Source organism: Fringilla coelebs (assembly GCF_963513975.1).
Source record: "Fringilla coelebs genome assembly, chromosome: 5".
NCBI lineage: Eukaryota > Metazoa > Chordata > Aves > Passeriformes > Fringillidae > Fringilla > Fringilla coelebs.
Genome location: NC_140033.1, coordinates 70,482,553 through 70,505,100, shown reverse-complemented (window position 1 = coordinate 70,505,100; position 22,548 = coordinate 70,482,553). Strand labels below are relative to the sequence as shown.

General features: G+C 42.0%; 1 protein-coding gene across 1 annotated transcript in view; it reads right to left on the bottom strand.

The window, feature by feature from the left end:
* Positions 1–22,124, bottom strand: part of PIK3C2G (phosphatidylinositol-4-phosphate 3-kinase catalytic subunit type 2 gamma) — a gene marked incomplete at both ends in the record, with an annotated part of 194,652 nt that extends 172,528 nt beyond the window's left edge. The window contains 5 exons of the mRNA XM_084206328.1: positions 2,432–2,534; positions 9,343–9,454; positions 11,341–11,498; positions 16,730–16,812; positions 21,480–22,124. Coding sequence (XP_084062454.1) covers positions 2,432–2,534; positions 9,343–9,454; positions 11,341–11,498; positions 16,730–16,812; positions 21,480–22,124 — 1,101 coding nt within the window. The remainder of the gene's footprint in view (positions 1–2,431; positions 2,535–9,342; positions 9,455–11,340; positions 11,499–16,729; positions 16,813–21,479) is intronic.
* Positions 22,125–22,548: the final 424 nt, after the last annotated feature.

Here is a 22,548-nt window from a genome sequence, read left to right as displayed (position 1 = left end):
CTGTTAGGTTTTTTCTGGTCCTGATAGACTTGCTGGCTGCTAGCAGAACCTTTCCTTTCTGTACCACTGCCCTGTCACAAGCACGTCCTGGAGCTGGGGGAAAACTGTGTGTCTGTGACTGATTCCACCTCAAGGGCTGCTCCTGCTCTTTGCTATTATTAGTAACATGAAGGAACTTAATGGCCTGAAGCTTTCAGAGCTGTGCCTGTCCCTGTAAAGGGCTGATCAATAATTCACTTTGAGATCTTAAAATGTCACCCTTCCCACTTAAACCCTTACTGGAGGGTCCACAATTCTTTGAGATGCTGAATGTCTTCTAATGGCCTGAACACTACACAATCCCTCTAGAAAGCCACAAATATTTAAATAATGGAAAAGTCTCCAGCTTCTCATCACAACGGGCCTCTAACTTCTCTCATCTGTGATTACGCTCACAAGGTTAACTCTTAAACCATTATGTCTGGCAAAATACTAACGCTGATATAGATGAAAAAAAAAGAGTTTTGAACTCTCAGAAAAACTCTCTTCCTGTCTGCTTTAGTTCAAAAATCCTTTTCTGAAAGCAAGTGAGGCTCTTGTTAGAAACCTGTAAGTATTCTTTGCTGCCTGTCCACTGTGAAAATTGATGCTTTCCTGAGATGATCAGAATGTGGGGACATCTGAAATCCTGAAACTCCGTAAAAAATAGGATAGGCAGAGCATTCCCTGGAATTTCAGAGAGTGCTAAAGCTGATAAATCTCATAGGTTAAAAAAAACCAAAATCTAATTAAAGGTCACCAACTAACTGAAAGACCTGATTTTGTGTAAAGCCCCTGGCCAAATTTCTTGCTTGTAACTGCTCAGCTGAAGAAAATTTCCTGCTCTGAGGACTTCATAGCAAAGTGACAGTTTCCCATAAAAGGAAAGAAAGCAAGTATTCATCTTTTTTTCTATTTGTTTGTTTTACAAAGGAAGTGTGAACACTTAGTTATTGGCCAAAGTTCAAAAAGTGTCTGGTAAAAAAAAAAAAAACACTTATTACTTGTAAGTAGCCACTTATATTGGTTATTAAACATAACATTAACTTGCATGTACCACCAGATATTTTCAGCTATGCAACCTGAATTCAGCAGTGTTATGTAAGGTAAGCACAAGTCATAAATGCAGCCTCCAGGTGCCCTTGGTGTAGAGTTGGGCTGCCTTAGCACAGAAACAAGCTTTGACGCTTCCTAAGAGACTCCTAAACACATAACTGGGTTCCAGTTTTGAAGATCTATAGTAGACGCTGACCTAGAGAAGGTAAATACTTTCTTATCTATAAATTGGCTAAAATGTTAAATATCTCTAGCTATCTATATCTAAATATTACACATATATATATATATTTGACCTCATCATAGTCCTTTTTTAATGGTCCAGGTAGGACTCTGTATTGAGCTTGATGTTTCACTTACATTCTCCTTCTGACAAAACAGACATGAAAAGAAAGCACCTATCCTTTTTTCCTAGACATCTGCATTTTTCTAGCCCTTACCACTTTTTTTTGCTAGATATCTGCCATCTGACCCACACACTGAGAGACTCAGGCTATTACCAGAGCCATGCAAAGCAGGTAATTGGCACTATCTGTGAGCAGAGACAACACACTGCCAGTGACCACTGCCCAGAGCAGAGCTGCTGCTGGACTGCGAAGTTTGGGCTGGAAGAAAACCAAAAGTAAGAATTCTCTGACCACCTGAAATAAAACAGGATTAAATGCTGACAAAACTGATTTTTTTTTTTTTCTGAAAAAGTAACCTTGGTCTTTTTCAGTCGTGTCTTCTCTACAATTGTTCACTAGATGTAAGTACACGAGCAAAGCACAAATGCTACCCAGGACCTTCCAACTGCTGTTCAGCAATAATATATGCACTCTCAGGAAAGCAAATAATCTCTCTTTGATTATTACTGCAGGTTGCTAAGTAAAAGGAGTGGTGGAATTTCTTTCCTTCAGGGATATTGTATTTGCAGGGTGCCCTGTGGCAAAAAGGAAGGCTGCATCTGACTCCATGTTCTTAGAAGGCTAATTTATAATTTTAAGATACTATATAATATTAAAGAATACTAAACTAAACTATACTAAAGAATAAAGAAAGGATATTTACAGAAAGTTAAAAAGATTATAATGAAAACTTGTGACTCTTTCCAGAGCCCCAACATAGCTTGGCACTGATTGGCCAGTTAGTCAAAATAATTCACAGAAGAAACCAATCACCTGTTGGATAAACAATCTCCAAACACATTCCAAAGCAGCAAAACATAGGGGAAGCAACCAGATAATTACTGTTTTCCTTTTTCTCTGAGGCTTCTCAGCTTCCCAAGAGAAGAATTCTGGGTGAAGGGATTTTTCCAGAAAATATGAATGTGACACAGGGATGCTGAAGGAAAGGGGAGGAAAAGAAGGTTACTCACTGTTCTAGCCAAGCTGTGCTCCAGATGAGCAGCGCGGTGCAGGCGAAGCTGAATGCAGGTGCTTGCCTTGCGGAGAATTTCGTGGCTTCCCAAAGTACAGTTGCTGCAGTTTGGGGGAAAACAACAAATAAATGGTTATTTCTGCTTGCCACTTCCTTCTTTTCTCCTTGCTACCTCTCCTAAAATCACTAGTAGTTTCAATTCTAAGTGCAAAGAAGACTGAATTATACAAACCCAGTTTTTGGCATCTGCTTCTGTAGAAATTGATGGTTCTGTCATGTTTTCTAGTAAAACAAATAATAGTTGCTTAGTTGTATCATTGACCATTAAGTTCTGAAAGGGAACAACAAGGACAGCAAGAAAGAATATCCTTGACAAGCTGCATGTAATCCCAAACCTTGATATTATTTATGCATATTCTTCAAAGCCAAACAGTGCAGTATCCTGTTATGAATGCACCTCTGCAGAATGTCTGACACCCAACTCAAAAATCAAATATTAGCTGTAGATCTGGAAATCACATACATCAAGGCAGGTGACCCTTGGTTCTCAAGGAAGTCTAAGTTTTCACCCTGTGCAGCTCACACAGAGGTGGCAAAAGCAGAGTTCATCTTTTTTCTTTCTCAAATCACATGCCAGCTAAGATCAGACTCACTCAGCTGGCATGGATCCTACAAACCAAGCTGCTGGTCAAAGATGATCCAGCAGCCCATGACAAGGGAATACCTTAATCTTATTTTCCTCATTCCATTTACCACTCTTGGCAACCTTTTCTATATTAGAACACAGCCTTGGTTTGTCACTCTTAAAATCACTTGGAACAAAAATAATTTCAGTATATTCCCCTTCACATCTTGCTTTAAAGAGGTGAAATAATTTAAAAAATATTTCAGGGCTGAGACAAACATCTTTTTGCATTTGAAAAAGTCCTTTGGGATTAATGGAAAAACAACAATGATTTTTACAAAGGTAAATTCATCACCAAAACAAGTTAGTATGCATCATCAGTTACAATTTTGGTGTGTGTCCAATTAGATACAGGAGGCTTTATTGAGCCTTCAGCCACTGAAGCACAAAAAAGGATATTCCATATTTATACAGCTTTACAGCATGGTAAGTTGTTTCAGAACTCCCTGGGCCATGAAGGGAAGATGATTTTTGTTTTTGGCTTGAAAAACTTGGTTTAAATGTAAACCGTATTTCTACCTAAAAGGGCTTTTGATGGAATGTCTGAATAAAAAGGGCTGGATTTAGTTAAAAAAAATAAACAAAACCAAAATGTTCACCCCTATGAATAAATCATGGAAAATGTGACTTAAATGAGACTCCTCTCTCACATGGCAGCAGAAGTCTTCAGCATAAATGAATGGAAAAACTTAAATGCCATTCAGCACATTTATAGGGAACTTACACATCTTGTAAACATTCTGCTCTCACACTACACTGTAAGTAAAATACAGACCCTCCACTGAGGTTACAAGAGCTGTAAATGTATATATAGGATTCTTTTTTTAAATAAATATATTAAACATCACAAAGGACAAACTCATTTCCATCAGACAAAAATACCTGAAGCAAGGATCACCTTTGATAGCACCTCCATGCAGCTGCAAAATTTCTTCATTTCAAGAGCAGAAAGTACAGATGTAAGAGTGGGAGGAGTGAGCACCAACACAGTGAAACACCCATATACTGGTGCAAAGCACATCCCTGTTATAGCTAAACCCTTCTCAAATCCCTTTTCAAAGTCCAAGTGGATTCCCAGTTCCTGGGACTGTACCAATGCATGTGTTCTCTTCTGCTCCCCTTCATCTCATCTCTGTGTTCTGCCTACCCACAGCTTTCCTGAAAGCTCTTCCTCTCCTCCTTTCACCCAACTGTGTTTGCCTCACCACTGAAATGATGAACTTTTTATCTTTATTCCCTTTGGTTGAGGAACACATTTAGTGCAGTGCAAGCTGCAGATGGTGCTCTGGCTGCTGGGAAAGGGCAGCGGGCCACGAACAGGCACAGGCTCTTTTCACAGTGAAGGGAGTGTGACTGCCAAAGACCCCTAATTGGTCAGACTGGGAAGTTTCCTTAACATTTTAGAACTGCCCCAACACATGTTTTTCACTTAATGCCTCACTATTATTCCTGCTTTTTTCACTCTGCCTCACCTTCTGCCTGTGGACAGGCATGGTATCAAGAACGTTACAGAGACATCCATGAGCCCTGAGTCACCTTTTCCTGATTCCTCCAAGATACAGATTCCTGTTGCAATGCCAGTGACAGGAACTGGTACAGCTACAAAAATACAGAGGAGCTGTACCCTCCTAGGAAGTAACAATCTTGAACCACAGATAGATAGAAACTGTCTTTTCCAAGTATAATTTTTCCATGCCACCACGCTTCCAGGCAAAAGAAGCTACAGCAAGAGAAACTTAATTTTGTTGTTATAACTGCTTTTACATTAGTGGTTTGTGTTAGCTTCTGCTGTGTCAAGCAGATACTATCCATCAGCAAAGTCTTTATTGACACAGCAAGGCTGCCTGAAACACTGCAAGCAGAAGTGGCCATGCAGTTGACTTAATGAATGGATTTAATCTGCACAGATACAAAGAGAAAAGTTTTGACAGCTATTGTTACACAAGGGACTAGAACAAAATGGATTAATGCCTCAACAAAATAACGTGGAAACCTGGGCTAGATGAAAAGTGTGCTACAAGAAATATAAGTGTAGCTTTTCCACAGATTGACAAAGTACCTTTTAGCTGTACCCCAGGCAGATTTGCTACCATACCAGTACTACTGAGATAAAAATGATATATCCCCTTTGGAGGATAACATGATTACTAGTAACTGGTTTATAGCACTCTGAGCTCTGTAAAGGAAACAAAAATATAAGTGTTACAACCTTGTTAATTCAACATTTCTCCCCTTAATTTTTGCTGAAATTACATGGAGTACACAGCTCTGATGAGAATGCCATGAAGAAAAATGCAGTCTTTGTCTTTAGGAGATGTGGTAATGACTGCTCCAAGTGACTTGCCTGTGATCTCACAAAATATCTAAATATGAGAAAGGGAAAATCCCCATCATTTGAGACTCCCTCACTGCTTGCTTCCCCACAGCAAGGTTCTCTGATGTGCTATAAGCTCCAAATCTTAATACAATCAGACTAGTTCAATCAGACTATTTTTTTAAAGTAACTCAGCTAGTAGCATCTCTGAACGAGAAACTTAATCTGCAGTGACAAGAGAAAATTAAGTTTACTTTTCACAAAGAACATATTCATCCAGAGGTGCTTGCTTCTTATGATTTCAATCTGTATGATTATGTCTATGTCAGTCTATAATTAATAGCTTAAATTTCACTTTGAATGAAAACCAATTTTTATTTAGGTTTCAATTCCCAGAGAACAGAATTAGTAAGACAAAAAAATGTCATCAGTAAGGTCACAGGCAAGCATGTTAGAAGAAAAGATAAGCATTTAGATTTTTCAATTCCATTCCCCTGCTCACTGTGGTGACTGAACTGCAAAGCAATAAGGTAGCTGTGCAAATTATACCATGTGAGGGTGTGGATGGAACTTTAAATACTCTGACATCTTAGAATAAAAGGATGCTTAGAAATAAAGCTTATCAGTATTTTTGTACGACATTCCTTTGGTGATCTACATTACTGCAACATATTGCTAGTACACACATCAATAAAATAATGAGGAATTTTTTTAAAAAGCCCACATTCTCATAAACTCTTATGTTTTGCTTTATTAGGTATTTCAGGATGACCTGAGATTATGGCCTGTTTTTCTAAAAATATAGGATTGAATCATTGTTGACAGATGAGAAGGGTTGGTTTTGGCTAGCTGCTGGCATTAAGGGCCAGGAGTTGACACAAGGTGTTTAAGCACAATTTAATTTACTTTCATATAATATTTTCAGGAAAGACATCATAAAATCAGATTTAGGGGTATCCATTTTAAATCTAAGGAAAGATAGGGAAGTGTGAGATCAAGATTTAAAGGTGGATCTAGGCTTGTTTGATGGGATGAGAAAGAAAGCCTGCAGGTTGCAGCAAGGCCAGGTTTCCCACAGTAAAAAGACCAGAAAACAAGAGATTCCAAACCAGAATTCTACAGATGACTCTGTTAATTACAGACTGGCCTGCAGTCTATATGCTACCTTCTGATATCTTTAAAATCTGGGTATTTGAAATCTGATGTTCTACTCATGAGTCAGGCAGGATGTGAGCGCGAGGATCTCTGCGTAGGAAGGGAGTGATGGACAGTGAAATCTGCTGCTGCTGGGTGTAATGGTCATTAGCACAGAGGTGGTTTTCCTTCCCCCTCCCATTCAAAGCTAAATGGATTATGAAAATTATCAAGTCTTTCAGGTGCTTCTGCAGGAGGTGGGGTGAAGTGCTCATTAACACAATCCAATATAACAGGAAATGAAAGCTTTTGACAAACCTTGACAAAGCTGTCTGCTTCACTAAAGCACTCTGCTCTGAGAACAATTCATCAAATCACCTTTTTGGCTTCACTTTAGGTGTTTTTTTCTGGATTACAGTACAGCAGGAGCAGCAGAATATTTATTCCCTTTTCTGTATTAGAACTTGAAGAACTTCTACTGGAATTCATCCGTGAACTGACTCCAAATACTTTTCTAGGGAAGAGCTGTGCACAAGTGCATCAAATCACTCTTAGCAATGTTGGGAGGAAACCAATTTGCACTTGAAGATAGCCCACACATAGGAAAAATTTCACCCTGAGGCAACTCCTCAAGCCCTGTTAAACTACCCAAGGGATCCTTAGGGTCTGGGGTTTCACATTTCAGATGCAGGGCTCCCTTGAAGAGGCAGAAGAAAGGGAACTAAATTACACAGCACAATCTAGAATTACAAACTCCTGAAGTTTTAGTGCAGCTCAGAGCTTGGTGAATGACAGTGGAGGAGCAAAGTAAGAAAACTGAGAACGTTATTGACATTGTTTCACTGCTTGCACAGATTCTACAAGTGCAGGAATTTAAACAGTCTGCTATTGATGCATTCACCCCAACAATGAAAACAAAACTCTTCAGCACATACTGCACTGAGCTCACCCTCAATACAACCGTTCATTATTTCCATTTTTTAGCAATTTCTTTGAAGTTAGAAGAGCATCTTGGGAAAAAAAAAAAAAATTAAATCCCTGGCCTTCTTCTGTAACTAACAGATCTGTGTATGACCTGGTTCTCTGCTTGGTGCTTCTGGTGTTCTAATGATTTACACTTTGCTCTTCCAGCTCCTGCTTTACCAAGGTTGGAATGAGGGAAAAGTGGGCTCGGAAATGTTGAAGAGGCAATCTTGGCATCTTTAGTTGCCAGATGTAATCCACTATGAACATATGAGCATTTGGCCTGTGTAAAGGTAGAAATGCTCCAGATGGATACAGAGCAAAGCTAACTCACACAGGGTGACACTTGCTCTCACAACTGCATTGCTTCCATTAATCAAACTGACTTCCTCTAAGATACAAAATTCAGATAATTTTTACACTCTACAGTAAATATGACTGCTTCTAAAATCTTCCCTTTCAATCACAGACATATACTATTTTGTCTAACACTCTTTACACCTCTAACAGATGAGCTGTGATTCCTGCAGTGCCAGTACCACAGAACACTGCCAATCCTTCTGCTGAGAGCCAGTGTCCACAAAGCCCAGCTGACAAGTGTCTCCACTTCAGCTGCTTCAACACAGAGCCTGCTCACTTTGGCTGACACCTGCATTTAGGCTGCCACAGGGCAAGAAACAACTAGCTGAGTCCAGTAGTGCTTTCAACCACCACAAGAGCTTACCTGAATCAGAGCATTTATTTCCCTCCTTGTAAACTATTTGCATTCAGAAAGACCTGCTCGTATGTTTAATGTGTTTTTAACTTTCATTCAGCACCACAGTGCTGACTTAATTTGTTTTGTTACTACTGCAACTGGATATGAAGAAAAATCACCTGCTCTGCAGCCGCATAATACTGCATAAATAAATTACACATAATAGCACTCTTGGGTGATTTGCCCCTTTGAGGACTTGCTTATAAGACCCATATGAGACAGTGGGGGTAGCAGCATCCTTGTATCACAGATGAGAATCACCAGAAAGACAAATGAGTCAAACAAACAATTCAAAACTGCACAAAGCTTCCATAAAAGAGGATTTGAATCCTTGCACTGCAGCACACCATCCTCTCTGCAGAACACAAGCACCACGTGTTTCAGGAATTTCAGAAACTACACATGTATCACGGTCACCACTAGAAATGAAGGGGTGGGACTATTTCCAGGCCAAGAAGGATTCATTGCTCAGATAAACATCACTCTCAGAGGCTGTGAGATTTTAGAGGAGCAGACAGTCAGCCATAGCTTAAAGTAGTGACAAGTTTCTTCATTATAAGGGAATATAGAACTTTCTAAACCTATAGACAATTGCCACAGAATTTATTTTGCTTTTCTAACCTATCACCTTTACTTCAGCTGCACTGTGGATATTTTTGTCCTGATTTCTGTCTCACATGCTCACAAATGCTTCTATTACAACTTCTGAACTCCTAGCTACTCTATACAACCCCACCCTTACATTATAAACCCTTCACCATCTTATCAGTTCAGTTTCTCACTCACTTGAGGCATATTCTCACTCACAACTATAGAAACATAAGTGTATGACTTTTCTGCTTAATATCTGTATACTGTACTTTTATAAATACAACACAAAATACAATCTGCATATTGTATTTTCACATCAATCTAAGTTTCTTCTAAGGATGCAGATGAAATCTTTCAGTGTCTGTGGAAATTTCAGTTTTTCTGTTTCCTGTGTGTTTGCAACCTGACACCCCAGCTCTCCCCGTGGCTCTGTTGACATGGCTGGTGGCTTAATGAGGTACTTACTTTTGTAAGAATTCATCAGCCCCACAAACACTCAGAAGGCATTCCTCCCGGACTGGGTATTGATTTGTGCAACTGAGGATCTCCACAATTAAGTCGTGAGTGATACAGCCAGCTGTAAATAAAGATAGCAAGGAAAATTAATAGTAGCTTGCTGGAGAATTGCAGCTACATACTTGAGCAGAGAAAATAAGGGTTTTTTTCTGTAATTCCTAACAACTGCTGCAGACTAGCTCCATCAAGAGGAATTAGATCAAGACACACTTGATTTTTTTATTTTTTTTTTTAATTTTGCTTTAAATATTCTACCTGACATGGAATCTATGTCCATTTAGAGGAAATGAGCAATTTGCTGGGCAGCTGGACAGAAGAAGAGATGAGCAATATTCCCAGGAGGAAAGGAAGAGACAAATGGCATTCTTTTTTCTTTTTCATTTTCCTGATGAACATTTTGGCACATTTCCAATGATGCAAAAGTTGACTCTGACACAAAAAGGCTCCAGAATGTTACTTGGTATTGTTTATGCTATGCACACCCTTTTATCTGTTAAAAAGAAGTAAATTAATATTCTAATGTATTTTATATCTACAAAATATTTTATTATTTCATACATGTGCAAAACATGTATTAAATATATATTAATATGCAAAATATTGTATTATTTAGCCACATAATAGTATCAAAATATACATAATCTACATAATTAGGAAGTTCTATTGCAATTTGTACAACCAGCTGTTCAGAAACACTTCAGAATTTTGAGAATTTTTTCCAGTTCCACTTCAGTTTTTAAAGCCATTTTCCAACACTTGCTAACACGCTTTGTCTCTATCCATTTTAGAAGAATTGATCACAAATGACAAAGGGTAGTTACATAATCTAGAAACAGGTCTGATAAATTTGGTTTTCCATTGAAGAGGAAGGGAAAACTTCAGAGGACAGGTGGCATTCCCAGGGGAGGAGGTTATGACGTAAAGCTGAAATAAAAGAGTAGGTCTCTATAGCTTGCATTTTCCTTTGGTTTGGTTTTCCCCTGGGAAAAACAAATGTATGAATAGATTCAAAAGCTCCTTCTGAAAATGTTAATTTTGTTTGCAAAATGTTTTTTATTTTTCCTTAAAAAGACACTTTAATTACACATTTTTCTACTGATTTTACCAGTTTAAATCATTTAGCCTTCTGAGAAGTTTCCATTGTAAGGAACTCATCTGGTTGGATGTTTAAAGTGCAGTGCTTGCTGGCTAAATTCATACAGTCCAGAAAATGAAGAGCAGCCCAAAGGCTTGAATTAAAATTGTAACATGCACTTTTTTCAGGTCACTCATTGGGGAAAAAATTCCAAAACTTGCTAATATCACTCATTTCCCCTCTGCAGATTCATCTTCCTTTCCTTACTCTGCCAAAAGTTCTTCCCTAACTGAACAATACTTTAGATGGGCCAAAAAGGAGTAATTCTTCCATCTACTTTAAACTTACTTCTTGCCTAGTCTAAACAAGTTCAGGATAATTAGTACTCAGTCTGTTACATTCAACTAATTCCTTGAAAACTAAAGAAATTAATAATTAAAAAGAAAGACAAAAAAAAAAAAGGCTCTGACTTAATAAAGCCGCACAGGAAGAGAGGGGGAAAAAATTAATTTCTTTTATTTTGGCATATGTTGCAGAAATAAAAATTACTAGAGCTGGAATTAAAGATTCTCCCATTAATCACAGAGACAGGATGGACAGGAGCAGAGCCAGCTTCTCATAGTCATTAACAACAGAATCATTTAGGTTGGGTGGAACTTCTTCCCTGCAAAGCTGGGTCAACACTGAATTCAGATCACCTTGTTCAGGGTTTTGTCTTGTAAGACCTTAAACATCTCCAAGCCTGGAGACTCCACAAACTTCATGGGCAAACTCTTCCAATTCTTAATTATTCTCCTTGATTCTTCCCACCTTGTTGGAATTTCTCCTTTCATTTGATGCCTGATGTGCTTCCCCTGCACAGAACCACTTACCATGCTGTGTAAGAAGTAGAGGATGTGGTGAAAAATCTGTCCAAATGCTGAGTCTGAATTTTGTCCCACCAAGGATATGCTCTGGGAACCTTGTTGTGACACTCCAGATTTTCCCAGTATTTGTCTTCAAATCAAAAGCAGGATAGGAGTTTCTGATTCTGGAAAAAACACGTGAAGGAACTAAAGAGATGTGTGGTTTTTGCCTCTTCTAAGGGCAAAACAAAAATTCTACAAGATACAGATGGTGATACATAGAGAGCTGTTAGAAATAAAAGTCTGTGGAGAGAAATGGTAGCAATACAAACTCTGGTTTTGTGCATTAGGGAGATAACTACATATCAGCACACATTACTACAGCTGTTATTTCAGGGAAACCAGCAGCAAAATCTTCATGAAGTTGACAGAACCAGTGCTGAGCTTGACCTCAGTGAAACCAAAAGGAGTTTAAACCAAGACTTCAGTGTGCACTGAGCTCAGAAGAAATGATGGTGCTCAAATATGTACTTAAATAACAGTTTTAACACAGGACTAGCCAAGAGCACATGCACAAACAGCTGCAACTAGGACATTTGGTCAAAATGGGTACAGGAACATGCTTCCTGTGCAAAATCCTAAGGAGTAGCTATTTCCACAACTCTCTCCAATCTGAAATCCTCATCATTAAAACCCTGGGTATTGATGTAAAAGTCTGTAGGATGCAGTAACAGTTGCAGTCGCTGAGTCCATCTGATACACCATTAACTATAAAATATATTGCCCCTCCTCCTTCCAATTACCACAGACTTGCAGAAACTAATTGCTCCTGAGGTCCCATTTCCTAATGAACACTGGTCACAGGTATTTATGCCTATCATCAGGTAATAAACTTGCTTTTTAAGCAAATACACTCTGCAGCTGCAGGTAAGGGTACACCCTGTACCAGTTGAGGCTTTACATTTCACTAATTGCCCTGAATATTTAGCAGCTAACCCCAAATATCCTGTACTAAACATCCTGTATTCTCTTCTTGTTGGTTCATTTTGTAGCTCCTGAGTTGGGAGTGCTTTGCAATGACTCTGGTGAGAGTATTTTGGACCCCAGCTCTGTCCTCAAGTCTCCATTGCCAAGTCTCTCACAGCCATGTGAACTACACTTTGTGCCCTTCATTTCTAGAGCATGAGAAGTAAAAGGGGAAAAAAGGGGGAGGCGGGGCCAACGGGGAAGGGGGGCGGGGCCAACGGGGAAGGGGGGCGGGGCCAACGGGGAAGGGGGGCGGGGCCAACGGGGAAGGGGGGCGGGGCCAACGGGGAAGGGGGGGCGGGGCCAACGGGGAAGGGGGGCGGGGCCAACGGGGAAGGGGGGCGGGGCCAACGGGGAAGGGGGGCGGGGCCAACGGGGAAGGGGGGCGGGGCCAACGGGGAAGGGGGGCGGGGCCAACGGGGAAGGGGGGCGGGGCCAACGGGGAAGGGGGGCGGGGCCAACGGGGAAGGGGGGCGGGGCCAACGGGGAAGGGGGGCGGGGCCAACGGGGAAGGGGGGCGGGGCCAACGGGGAAGGGGGGCGGGGCCAACGGGGAAGGGGGGCGGGGCCAACGGGGAAGGGGGGCGGGGCCAACGGGGAAGGGGGGCGGGGCCAACGGGGAAGGGGGCGGGGCCAACGGGGAAGGGGGGCGGGGCCAACGGGGAAGGGGGGCGGGGCCAACGGGGAAGGGGGGCGGGGCCAACGGGGAAGGGGGGCGGGGCCAACGGGGAAGGGGGGCGGGGCCAACGGGGAAGGGGGGCGGGGCCAACGGGGAAGGGGGGCGGGGCCAACGGGGAAGGGGGGCGGGGCCAACGGGGAAGGGGGGCGGGGCCAACGGGGAAGGGGGGCGGGGCCAACGGGGAAGGGGGGCGGGGCCAACGGGGAAGGGGGGCGGGGCCAACGGGGAAGGGGGGCGGGGCCAACGGGGAAGGGGGGCGGGGCCAACGGGGAAGGGGGGCGGGGCCAACGGGGAAGGGGGGCGGGGCCAACGGGGAAGGGGGGCGGGGCCAACGGGGAAGGGGGGCGGGGCCAACGGGGAAGGGGGGCGGGGCCAACGGGGAAGGGGGGCGGGGCCAACGGGGAAGGGGGGCGGGGCCAACGGGGAAGGGGGGCGGGGCCAACGGGGAAGGGGGGCGGGGCCAACGGGGAAGGGGGGCGGGGCCAACGGGGAAGGGGGGCGGGGCCAACGGGGAAGGGGGGCGGGGCCAACGGGGAAGGGGGGCGGGGCCAACGGGGAAGGGGGGCGGGGCCAACGGGGAAGGGGGGCGGGGCCAACGGGGAAGGGGGGCGGGGCCAACGGGGAAGGGGGGCGGGGCCAACGGGGAAGGGGGGCGGGGCCAACGGGGAAGGGGGGCGGGGCCAACGGGGAAGGGGGGCGGAGCCAACGGGGAAGGGGGGCGGGGCCAACGGGGAAGGGGGGCGGGGCCAACGGGGAAGGGGGGCGGGGCCAACGGGGAAGGGGGGCGGGGCCAACGGGGAAGGGGGGCGGGGCCAACGGGGAAGGGGGGCGGGGCCAACGGGGAAGGGGGCGGGGCCAACGGGAAAGGGGGGCGGGGCCAACGGGAAAGGGGGCGGGGGCCAAAAAGAAAATAATGAAACAGTAGGGAAAAGAGTGAAAAGGAAGAAAAAACAGAAGAGAGAAGGAAAGGAAAAAGAAAAGAAAAAAAAAAAGGAAAAGAACACCTAGGCTTCCAAATTTAAATAACCCATCAAAGCAGCCAATTTCTTATCATGAAAAGCCAGGGTCTTGATGTTTCAGTGAGGTGGGAGGAAATGAAGCTTGACAAGACAACTTCCAGTGCAAGGCAGATTTATCCTCATGGTTAGAAAGCATTCCACTGCAGAGGCTGTTTGGGTGACCTGTGTGGTTGGTGTGAGTCTATTTCCTTTGTGCACGAGGTGCAGCTTTTCCCCATAACACATTTCTGCAAGAAAGCCCAGGAGTGAAAAAAGCTGGAAACTTCACTAGCCTTTATCCAGCCTCAAATTGCCAGGCTATGTACACACACAGGGCATGAATCACCTCCTCAACTCGCTGGCAGTCATTCCAAAACCCAGCAAACATCATCTCCTTCCCTACCCACACACTGCTAATATTTTAGCAAAATGTGGGAACACAAATTTGCTTTTCAAATAAAAATCCATTCAGTTTCCAAAAGTGTTGTTCATTTATGGCCATCTATTATCCTCATGTATTAAAAGGCTTCTGGCCTCAGCAGGTGGGCAAAACACTGCATATCTCTGACAGTTTGGGTCTTCCAAAGCAGAACTGAAGTATTATACAAACATTACACAAATAAAATCTTGTGCTACTTGCTTTCTGTGCTGCCACAACTCAGAAAATACTGACATTTATAGGGATTTGCTATTCCACAGCATTTCATAACATGATGTTTTTCTCTGCAGTGCAAAGCACATCCTTGAAGATATTGAGAGGGGGAGAAACTGCATTTTGCAGCACTGGACTCTGAGATGGCCAGCTTGGCACCTTCTGGTCTGAAAGTGGGTGTTAGGATGTGTTCTAAAGCCACCCAGGGATGACTGCTCACTACAGCTCTGCTCACAGTCCTGCAAGTCACCTGAGAAAGCTCTTTGGAAGATTTCTTTACAGTCCTGTAATGCTTCAGTTACAGACTGCTACCTGTGCAAGCATCACCTAGAGAAAAACACAGTGGGTTTCTAGCTGAGCTACAAGCTGGAGCTGCAAGAATGCATGACAGAGTCTGAAATATACATCCTGCCTCTGCCAGCACCTGAGATTCACTGGGCACTGGGAGGATGCTCATTTGGCAAGATAGAATATGTAAGCTATTTGAAAATTTATGATATTTTTAGGTCTTTTGGTTGTAGTGACATTTTGTCCTTTAAAAGTTTCTCTACTTATTTAACAGAAGAAAAACAAAAGCTGTTCTTATTTTCTTTTTAAGAGTATTTGCTCGTGACACACACAAAACAAACTCCTGCAAAACAAGAACCACTTTGTATTTATCTTTTTAGCCTGGTAAATAAACTCATCTACTCAAAAATCAATATAAAGCTTTTCCTAGAATTAGAATGTTTAGACATTAAGAAAAATCTGAATAGCTGAGAGGAAAGCAGTCATGTGGAATGTGCCTTCATGCACTTCATGGTAGAATTGGGTTGGGTTCAACTGATGAACTGTGGAAAAGGAAACTGAGACATGTGACTGAGCATGTTTTGAAACTGACTACCCCATTTGAATATATAATGTACTCCTCTTAATTTCAGCACAACATCAAACTGGGTTTTTTGGTTGGGTTGTTTTGGGTTTTTTTCTTTTAAGAGAAGCAGCCTTGGCTGACCTTGAATAAAATCAATTCATTAAAGTCTAATAAGAAAATCAGGATTCCATTTTCCAGATACTTTCCAGGGGGGAAAAGCGTGCATTTGTGCTAACAACTTGACACTGTGATCAGTGAATATCTACAAAAGAAAAATCAATCTGCACAGATGGTCTAAATACTTGTAATTTTTTGTGTGCTTGGATTTCGACACAACTCATTTTTCTGCAGAAGATTAAGAAAGTAAAAAATGTTCTATGCCATTAAGTCAGGCTATTAAGTGTAATGGTAAAATATAATTAAAGTAGGTTTTGTCACTTGCTAAGTCTCACTTTTCATCATGACAGTATGTATGTAGCAATTCTGTTCTCAATCAGTTCCTCCAGCTCTTATTTTCCTGCTCAGAGTTGCACAGGCACTAATACTGTCCAAGACAATGACAGAAAAAGGATGGGAAGTTTCACACACTATAAGCCCCCAACAATGAAGAGTTAAATGTACTTATCACTAATAAAGCAGACAGTTCGAAGCTTAAATATTTTTTGAATTATTGTTCCTTGGGGATTTTTCATATTTAAACCAAAATTAGAAGTGTTTCCTTATTTAAGTAGATACAGGAATTGCAGCATTGTTCAGGACTGCAGGGCGTGGCTGGCTGACCTTAGGTGGATGCCAGGTGCCCACCAAGCTGCTCTACCACTCCCTTCCTCTTCAACACAGGGGCAGGGGAAGAAAAAATGGGGAAAAAACCCTACTGGGTCAAGTTAAAGGCAGTTTCACAAAAGGAAAGGCAAAGGACACCCATATAATTAAGGGAAGACAAAATATTCTCAACTTCCAATCAGCAGGCAATTTCCAGCCTCTTTTCAGGAAGAAGGGCTTCAGAAAAATGCCATAATAATGAACACTGCTCAGCAGTAGACAAGACACTGGTGTGCTATCCACACCTTTCCAGCTGCCAATACACCGCCCAGCCCTGTGAGGGGATAATTACCTCCATCCCAGTCACCCCAAAACACAGGGATAACCAATCCCATTAATGTTAGTGAAATGTGATAGTTGGCTGAAAAAAGCCTTTTCATTACTTACTTCTCCACTGCATTGCAGAAACCAACTGTGTTTTCATTACTTCCTTGATCTGCTTCAATCAGCTGGATAGACCAAGCTGCAGCCTAAAAACACCAACAAGACCCCAGAAGAAACAGAGCTGAGTTATTTAGGTATGAGAAGAAGAAAGACCATAAGGCTAATCTTGGATTTTGCTCCATGAGAGCCTATCACCCCTCCCCTGACTTGGAGTTCCAAATAAACACAAATGACCCTGTTCTGACTGCACTCTAAATGCTTTCAGAAGTCACAAAGCATCAGCTGCCCTGGATAAAACCTGTTTTTTCCCCCCATGCAGAACATGAGGAATTTCTGACCAAGCTTTAACAATTCACCTGGTATCAAGGCACAGATAGTTCCAAATGCAGATATTTTGTTTACAAAAGGAAGAAGGACAAACTGAAGCTTGTGCTTCAGTGTGTTTTAATCCTTATTTTCTCTCTTTCTGCCCTGGCAGGAAGCTCAGCATCCCCTCAAACTCCATAAACCTGCAGGTAAGTCCCTCAGACAGATAAGAGGGAACCAGTGGACTCTGCTGAGCATGAAAAATCCCCCCATATTTTGAACTTGGAGAGCAGAGGTCTGAGCCACTGCTTTGGGTCAAGCATCCCTTTGTTTGCCTGAAATACTCTTCAGCCAGAATATCATCTCCAGGAAAGAACTTAATGCTATTACATCTGCAAGCCTTTCTGCTCTTGTAGGTAGAGACATTACAAGGCTTAACTGTATAAGAGCTTTTAAACCCCTTCAGAAAGAGAAGGGGAAACAGAGACAAAAGGTTTATTTTATAATTTGAATACTAATTTATATAAAAGTGTGGGAATTTGTTAAAAAATAACTAATGAACAGAACTTAGGATTCTTTTTGGCTGGAAAAGAAAGTGCAACATGCATTAAAAGATGCAGGGTGGGAAATTTTAGTTATAGTTGAAAAGATGGGATGATTATAAAAGATGAGAGATCTGCTGGGAACTGGCTGGTGGGGAAATCATAACAGCAGAACTGAAAGCTCAAAAGTCAAAAACCTCATGAGGATACAGTGAGACCCCAGACTGATGGGATGTAGTATTTCCATTATCCACAATACCACACAAAGGATTAGGAGAGTGCACATGAAATTTAGAGATACTAAAGGGGCATCATCAATAGAGAGGAAAATTTAAATTGTCTGGATGGAAAAAAAAAAGGATTATCCTGAGGGTATAAATAAGAGAGTAAAATTAAATTTAGCAATCTGGATCAGTAGTCCATCACTCCCTGGTTCTAAGAACTGCTGAAAACTCCTTCAAAATCCAGTGAAAATGAAACACCTCCACTGGTTCATTGTTTCCATTTTGGTTAGGCACCTACTCTGCAATTCACCTCATCAGACAGTAAGAAGAACTTCTGGAGGATGTTCACGATTTAGAAATGATGAGTGATTTGGTAACAGCCTCCAAAAATTACATATTCATTTAAAAACCCCACAAAACAAGCAAAGGCTCCTTTTTCCTCCTGCAGCTCAGTCCTTGCAGAGCAGTTACAGTGCCATGGAAAATGTACATGGGAAAAGAGAAAAAGCCACTGAGTGAAAAGCTAAGAAAATTACCCCACAGGTAAGAAAAGGTGAAGCTTGCACAGGACATTAAATTGGACCAAAGGTATTAAAAGATCAACACCACCACTGCAAACTAAGGCAAGACAGAGAGGAATTGAGCAAGAAGAGGGACAAGGCTTGGAATGCATGATTTGCCACAAGGACATGGGTATGAATCCTCAAATCCTCATGGCTTGAAGAAGAGTATGATTAAATAATTACTAAAGGATGGAAAAGAGGAGCCTGACAGGCCAAAGCTGCAATCTGGATCCTGCTCTGCAGGACACAGGAGTGGCACAGGAGCCTCTGCTTTTTTGCACCTTTGCTGGCAGCATCTCTGAGTGATTCCTAATGGCAAACAAGAGTCCTGTGAGCCAGTAACAGTCTAACGTCTGGAAATCACCATTGCTAAGTCGCTCAAAGTCATTCTGGTGACAGAAGTATATAAAGGAGATAAATAGCTCCAGGGATGAAAGATTTAGTTTGGTCATGTCTTCTTTCCACATGTCCAGAAACTTCACTTTCTTCTTCTTGCACATAAAGTTAACATGTTATGCGTGTAAAGTTAACATGTTAATTAATAAAATGCTAATTACACGCTCACATTATTTCACATTATTTTTCAACAGGACTTGAGTCTCCATGTGCTGCAAACACATCAAAGAGAGCAGTGAAAGAGGTGGAACTCCATATCAGGAGAAGTAATGACAACAGGGATGAAGCAGCTGAATGCATCCCTTGATGACTGGAATTTTTGTTTTTTATGCATAGACTTCTCACATAATATTAATCAAGTCACCAAAATCATCCTTCCAAATATGAACAATAGCAGTGTATTTCTCATTTCTGGAGCACCCAAAACAATATCATGATATTTGGTCTGATGATGGGACTTGGGTGAAGATATGAGTCTTGTTAGTTACTCTGAAAACACTAAAATCTAAATTTAGATCCTAAATATCATAGACAGAGTAGCTAAGTGTATTAGATACCTTTTAGGTTTTATCTCAGTTTTCTTTCTAATATGGAAAAACATAACATCTCTTTTCATTAGGATGTTATGAAGATAATTTCCTTTATTATTTTTGAACATCTGACCTGTAATGAAAAGACCAGAAAAAATTAATGTTTCCTTTATTACACTGGACATATTTTGATTAGCACACATTAAATAAAGCCTAGGGCCATACAGCTGCATCCAAGAGCTATGGATCAGAATACCAGTGTGATTTCAGCAGGGTGAGTATTTCATCCTGCCTACCTATGACCCATCTCAATTCTAATCTCCATGTCTCAGCATCCTTTGTATTTCACTCTGAACTGCTGGTTCTCCTCTCCTACTACTTGCATGCATTGTTTACTTGCTCTGGATCTCACAAATCCAACCTGTTTCTCATTCTTTTGCTGTGATGTCCCACTTTTCCAACCCTTCTGATTGTCCTACTCAGCATCAGGTCTGTCACCCTGCAGCACTTGTCTTTTCCAAAACTCCCAGCCCAGCAGCAGTAACTGCTTTACAGGCTTGTTTTACTCCTCCCTCTCTCTAAGAATTCCTTTCACTCTTATTTTCCCTTATCATCTCAAGGTTCAGCTGCCAGCCCCTTGCCTTGGCCCTCTTTCTATCCTGACATGGCTTTTTCTCCCTGAAGGAATTCCTGTGACCAGAGTGAATTTTATGCTACAAATCAATTCACTCCTCTCTCCCATTGCTTCCTCTTGGAGCTAAACAGCTCAAATACTTTCCTGACTTAATCAAATCCTCCCACACATTCAATTGTAGCTGCCCTTGACTCACTCAGCTCTTCTCTTCCCTCCCCTATAATTCTCTCCTCCTCCGTCACAGAAGCATTTGTGCCTGTTCTTAAATGTGTGTGTGCTTCCTCTAGCACCTCTTCTTCCCATCCCATCATTTAATCTCTTCCTGCTCATTTGTATCCCACTATTTTATGCTTTTCTCCTGAGAAGGCTTGTTCTTTTCATCACCATGTCAGCATGTTTTAGTTTTCCTATCATGAGCAAAAAAACCCAACAAAAAACAGCCTCTTGTCTCTCCACCTATTCTTCCCCTCCTCTTTTGTATTCATCACTGAAATTCTAAAATGCAACGCACAGGATTAGTCTTAAGAGTTCTTGTCCTCAGATATATTTCCCCCTGCTGCCTTCCCATCTGTCTGGGCCTGCATATGTTTACTTTTATAGTTCTCCTTATTCAGAGACACAGAAACAAGTCAATCAAGTGTCTCTTCCCCTCTGCTGTATGATACTGTGATCACTGGGACTTACAGGCACAAGGTGAACCGAAACTGTCTTTTAATATTCATGGTGCACAGGTATCCTGTAGGCTATTTCAGGATTCCTATAATGATCCAGACTGCTAACAAGCACTGGAGGAAAGGAAGGGTTTATCATTTTCTTTTCCCTTCTCCATTTCAGGATTTTGAAAGAAAGGAAATGGGGACAGTTATAACATCACAGAGAGTCATGGGAGTCCCATAAGACAGGGTTAGTAAAAATGGCAGAATCACAAATAGAGCTGTGAACACCTGATGAAGGAGGAAAAAAGCTAAAGGGTTTGCTTCAGACAGCAAAAAGAGACTGTGTGTCATAGGATGCAGCTCCCACAGTTAGAGTAGGTGTGTCTATTTTTAGAAAATAATTATATATGCACACAGAAGTGCACACAGGACATGGTGAATGCAGGATGGGCTATATGTTTCATCCCTCAGGATCAGGATATGTCAGCCAGACTAGACACAGAGGCAGTAATCTGTCTCAACAAAAAGAAAAAACAAACAAACCAAGTTCAACATAAGTATTGTTATTTTGAATCACAGGTTTCATATCAGACCATAAAGATTTGTCATGTTATCTTTCAAACACTTACTCTACATTTCTGTACTTATCCTTCTCTGGTAGTTTTATGGTTCAGTGAGCCATAAAATGAACCTACTGGAGCATTCTAGACCATAATCTAGATTCTCTTCTGGTATAAAATTCTTTTGCTTCCCCTGAGGCATAAATGTTTTATTTTTCATAAGGTCTTTCAATTAAGTGCTTCTAATCCATGTTGCAGCAGAGTGAGTGAATACACAAAGCACAAGGACACAAACAAGAACAAAAACCCTTAAGCACTGTTAATAGAAGAACATTTAAATACCTCTGTGCTCTGTCCAGAGTCCTGGGGGTGGATAGGTCCTGTGCTGTATCTTCCAGAAGTATTGGTTACTGATCCTTCCCCATTTCCACTTTCTTCTCTCACTTTTTGTCCAAATGGATAATTGTTTAAAAAAACAGGACTTGGAACATCCAGATTGCCAAAGCCTGTCTGAAACTCCAGGTTTGTGTTGCCCCTTTCCACATTAGAAACTGAATTTACACTATTTCTTCCATGGAGTCCTCTCTCATGACTGTAGGGGTGGGAATCCAGCACAGGAAAGTTTCTGCAGTCAGGCAGCAAGGAAGGTCTGAAGCCAACCATTGGTGCCACTGTGCCTTGCTGCCAGGGAGGGATTGGAATTCCAGGGTAAAGCTCTCCATGAGCAACCAGAGGATGACTGTAAAGATGCTGGTCAGGCATGTTTTGATGGAAAACTTCTGCTGGGAAAAAGATTTCTTCGTGATGATGTGGGTGAGATGAGCCATAGAAAAAAAACTCGTTGCTGACTTCATCAACTATTCGATCAAATCCTAGAGGGATGTCTCCATCAGAGCCAGAGTGGCACCCTGGGTGAGGTGCTGGGGGCCCAGGCTGTCCTGCACAGAGCTCACTGAGAGAGAAGGGCACCCTCCCAAAGTGTGCCATGGCTGATGGGCGCCTTCAGCCCTTTCGCTCCTCAGGAAAGTCTCATTGCAGTTCCAGGTCCAGAGAGCAATGCTCAAACCGGAGCTGCACACCACTGAAAGGAAGCACAGAATGGAAGTTAAACCCCACAATAATTAATATAATGAAAGCACTGCACTGCTTTGGTTTTTTTTTGTTGTTTTAGAGCTTTAACCAGAGAGTGGAAATATTTTCTTAATGTGGAGCTTGATTATTCTTTTGTCTGATCAGTATTTCCAGACACATTATTATAGTTGTGATAATAACAACAAATTACTGCTATCATTATTAGCCTTGACTCATAAATAATAGCAACAGGATGCCTGAAACAGCTGATCTAAATATTAAATACTAATTCTGATTAATATTAGAGAAAATCTCAAAATTTTTTCCCATCATTTCTACA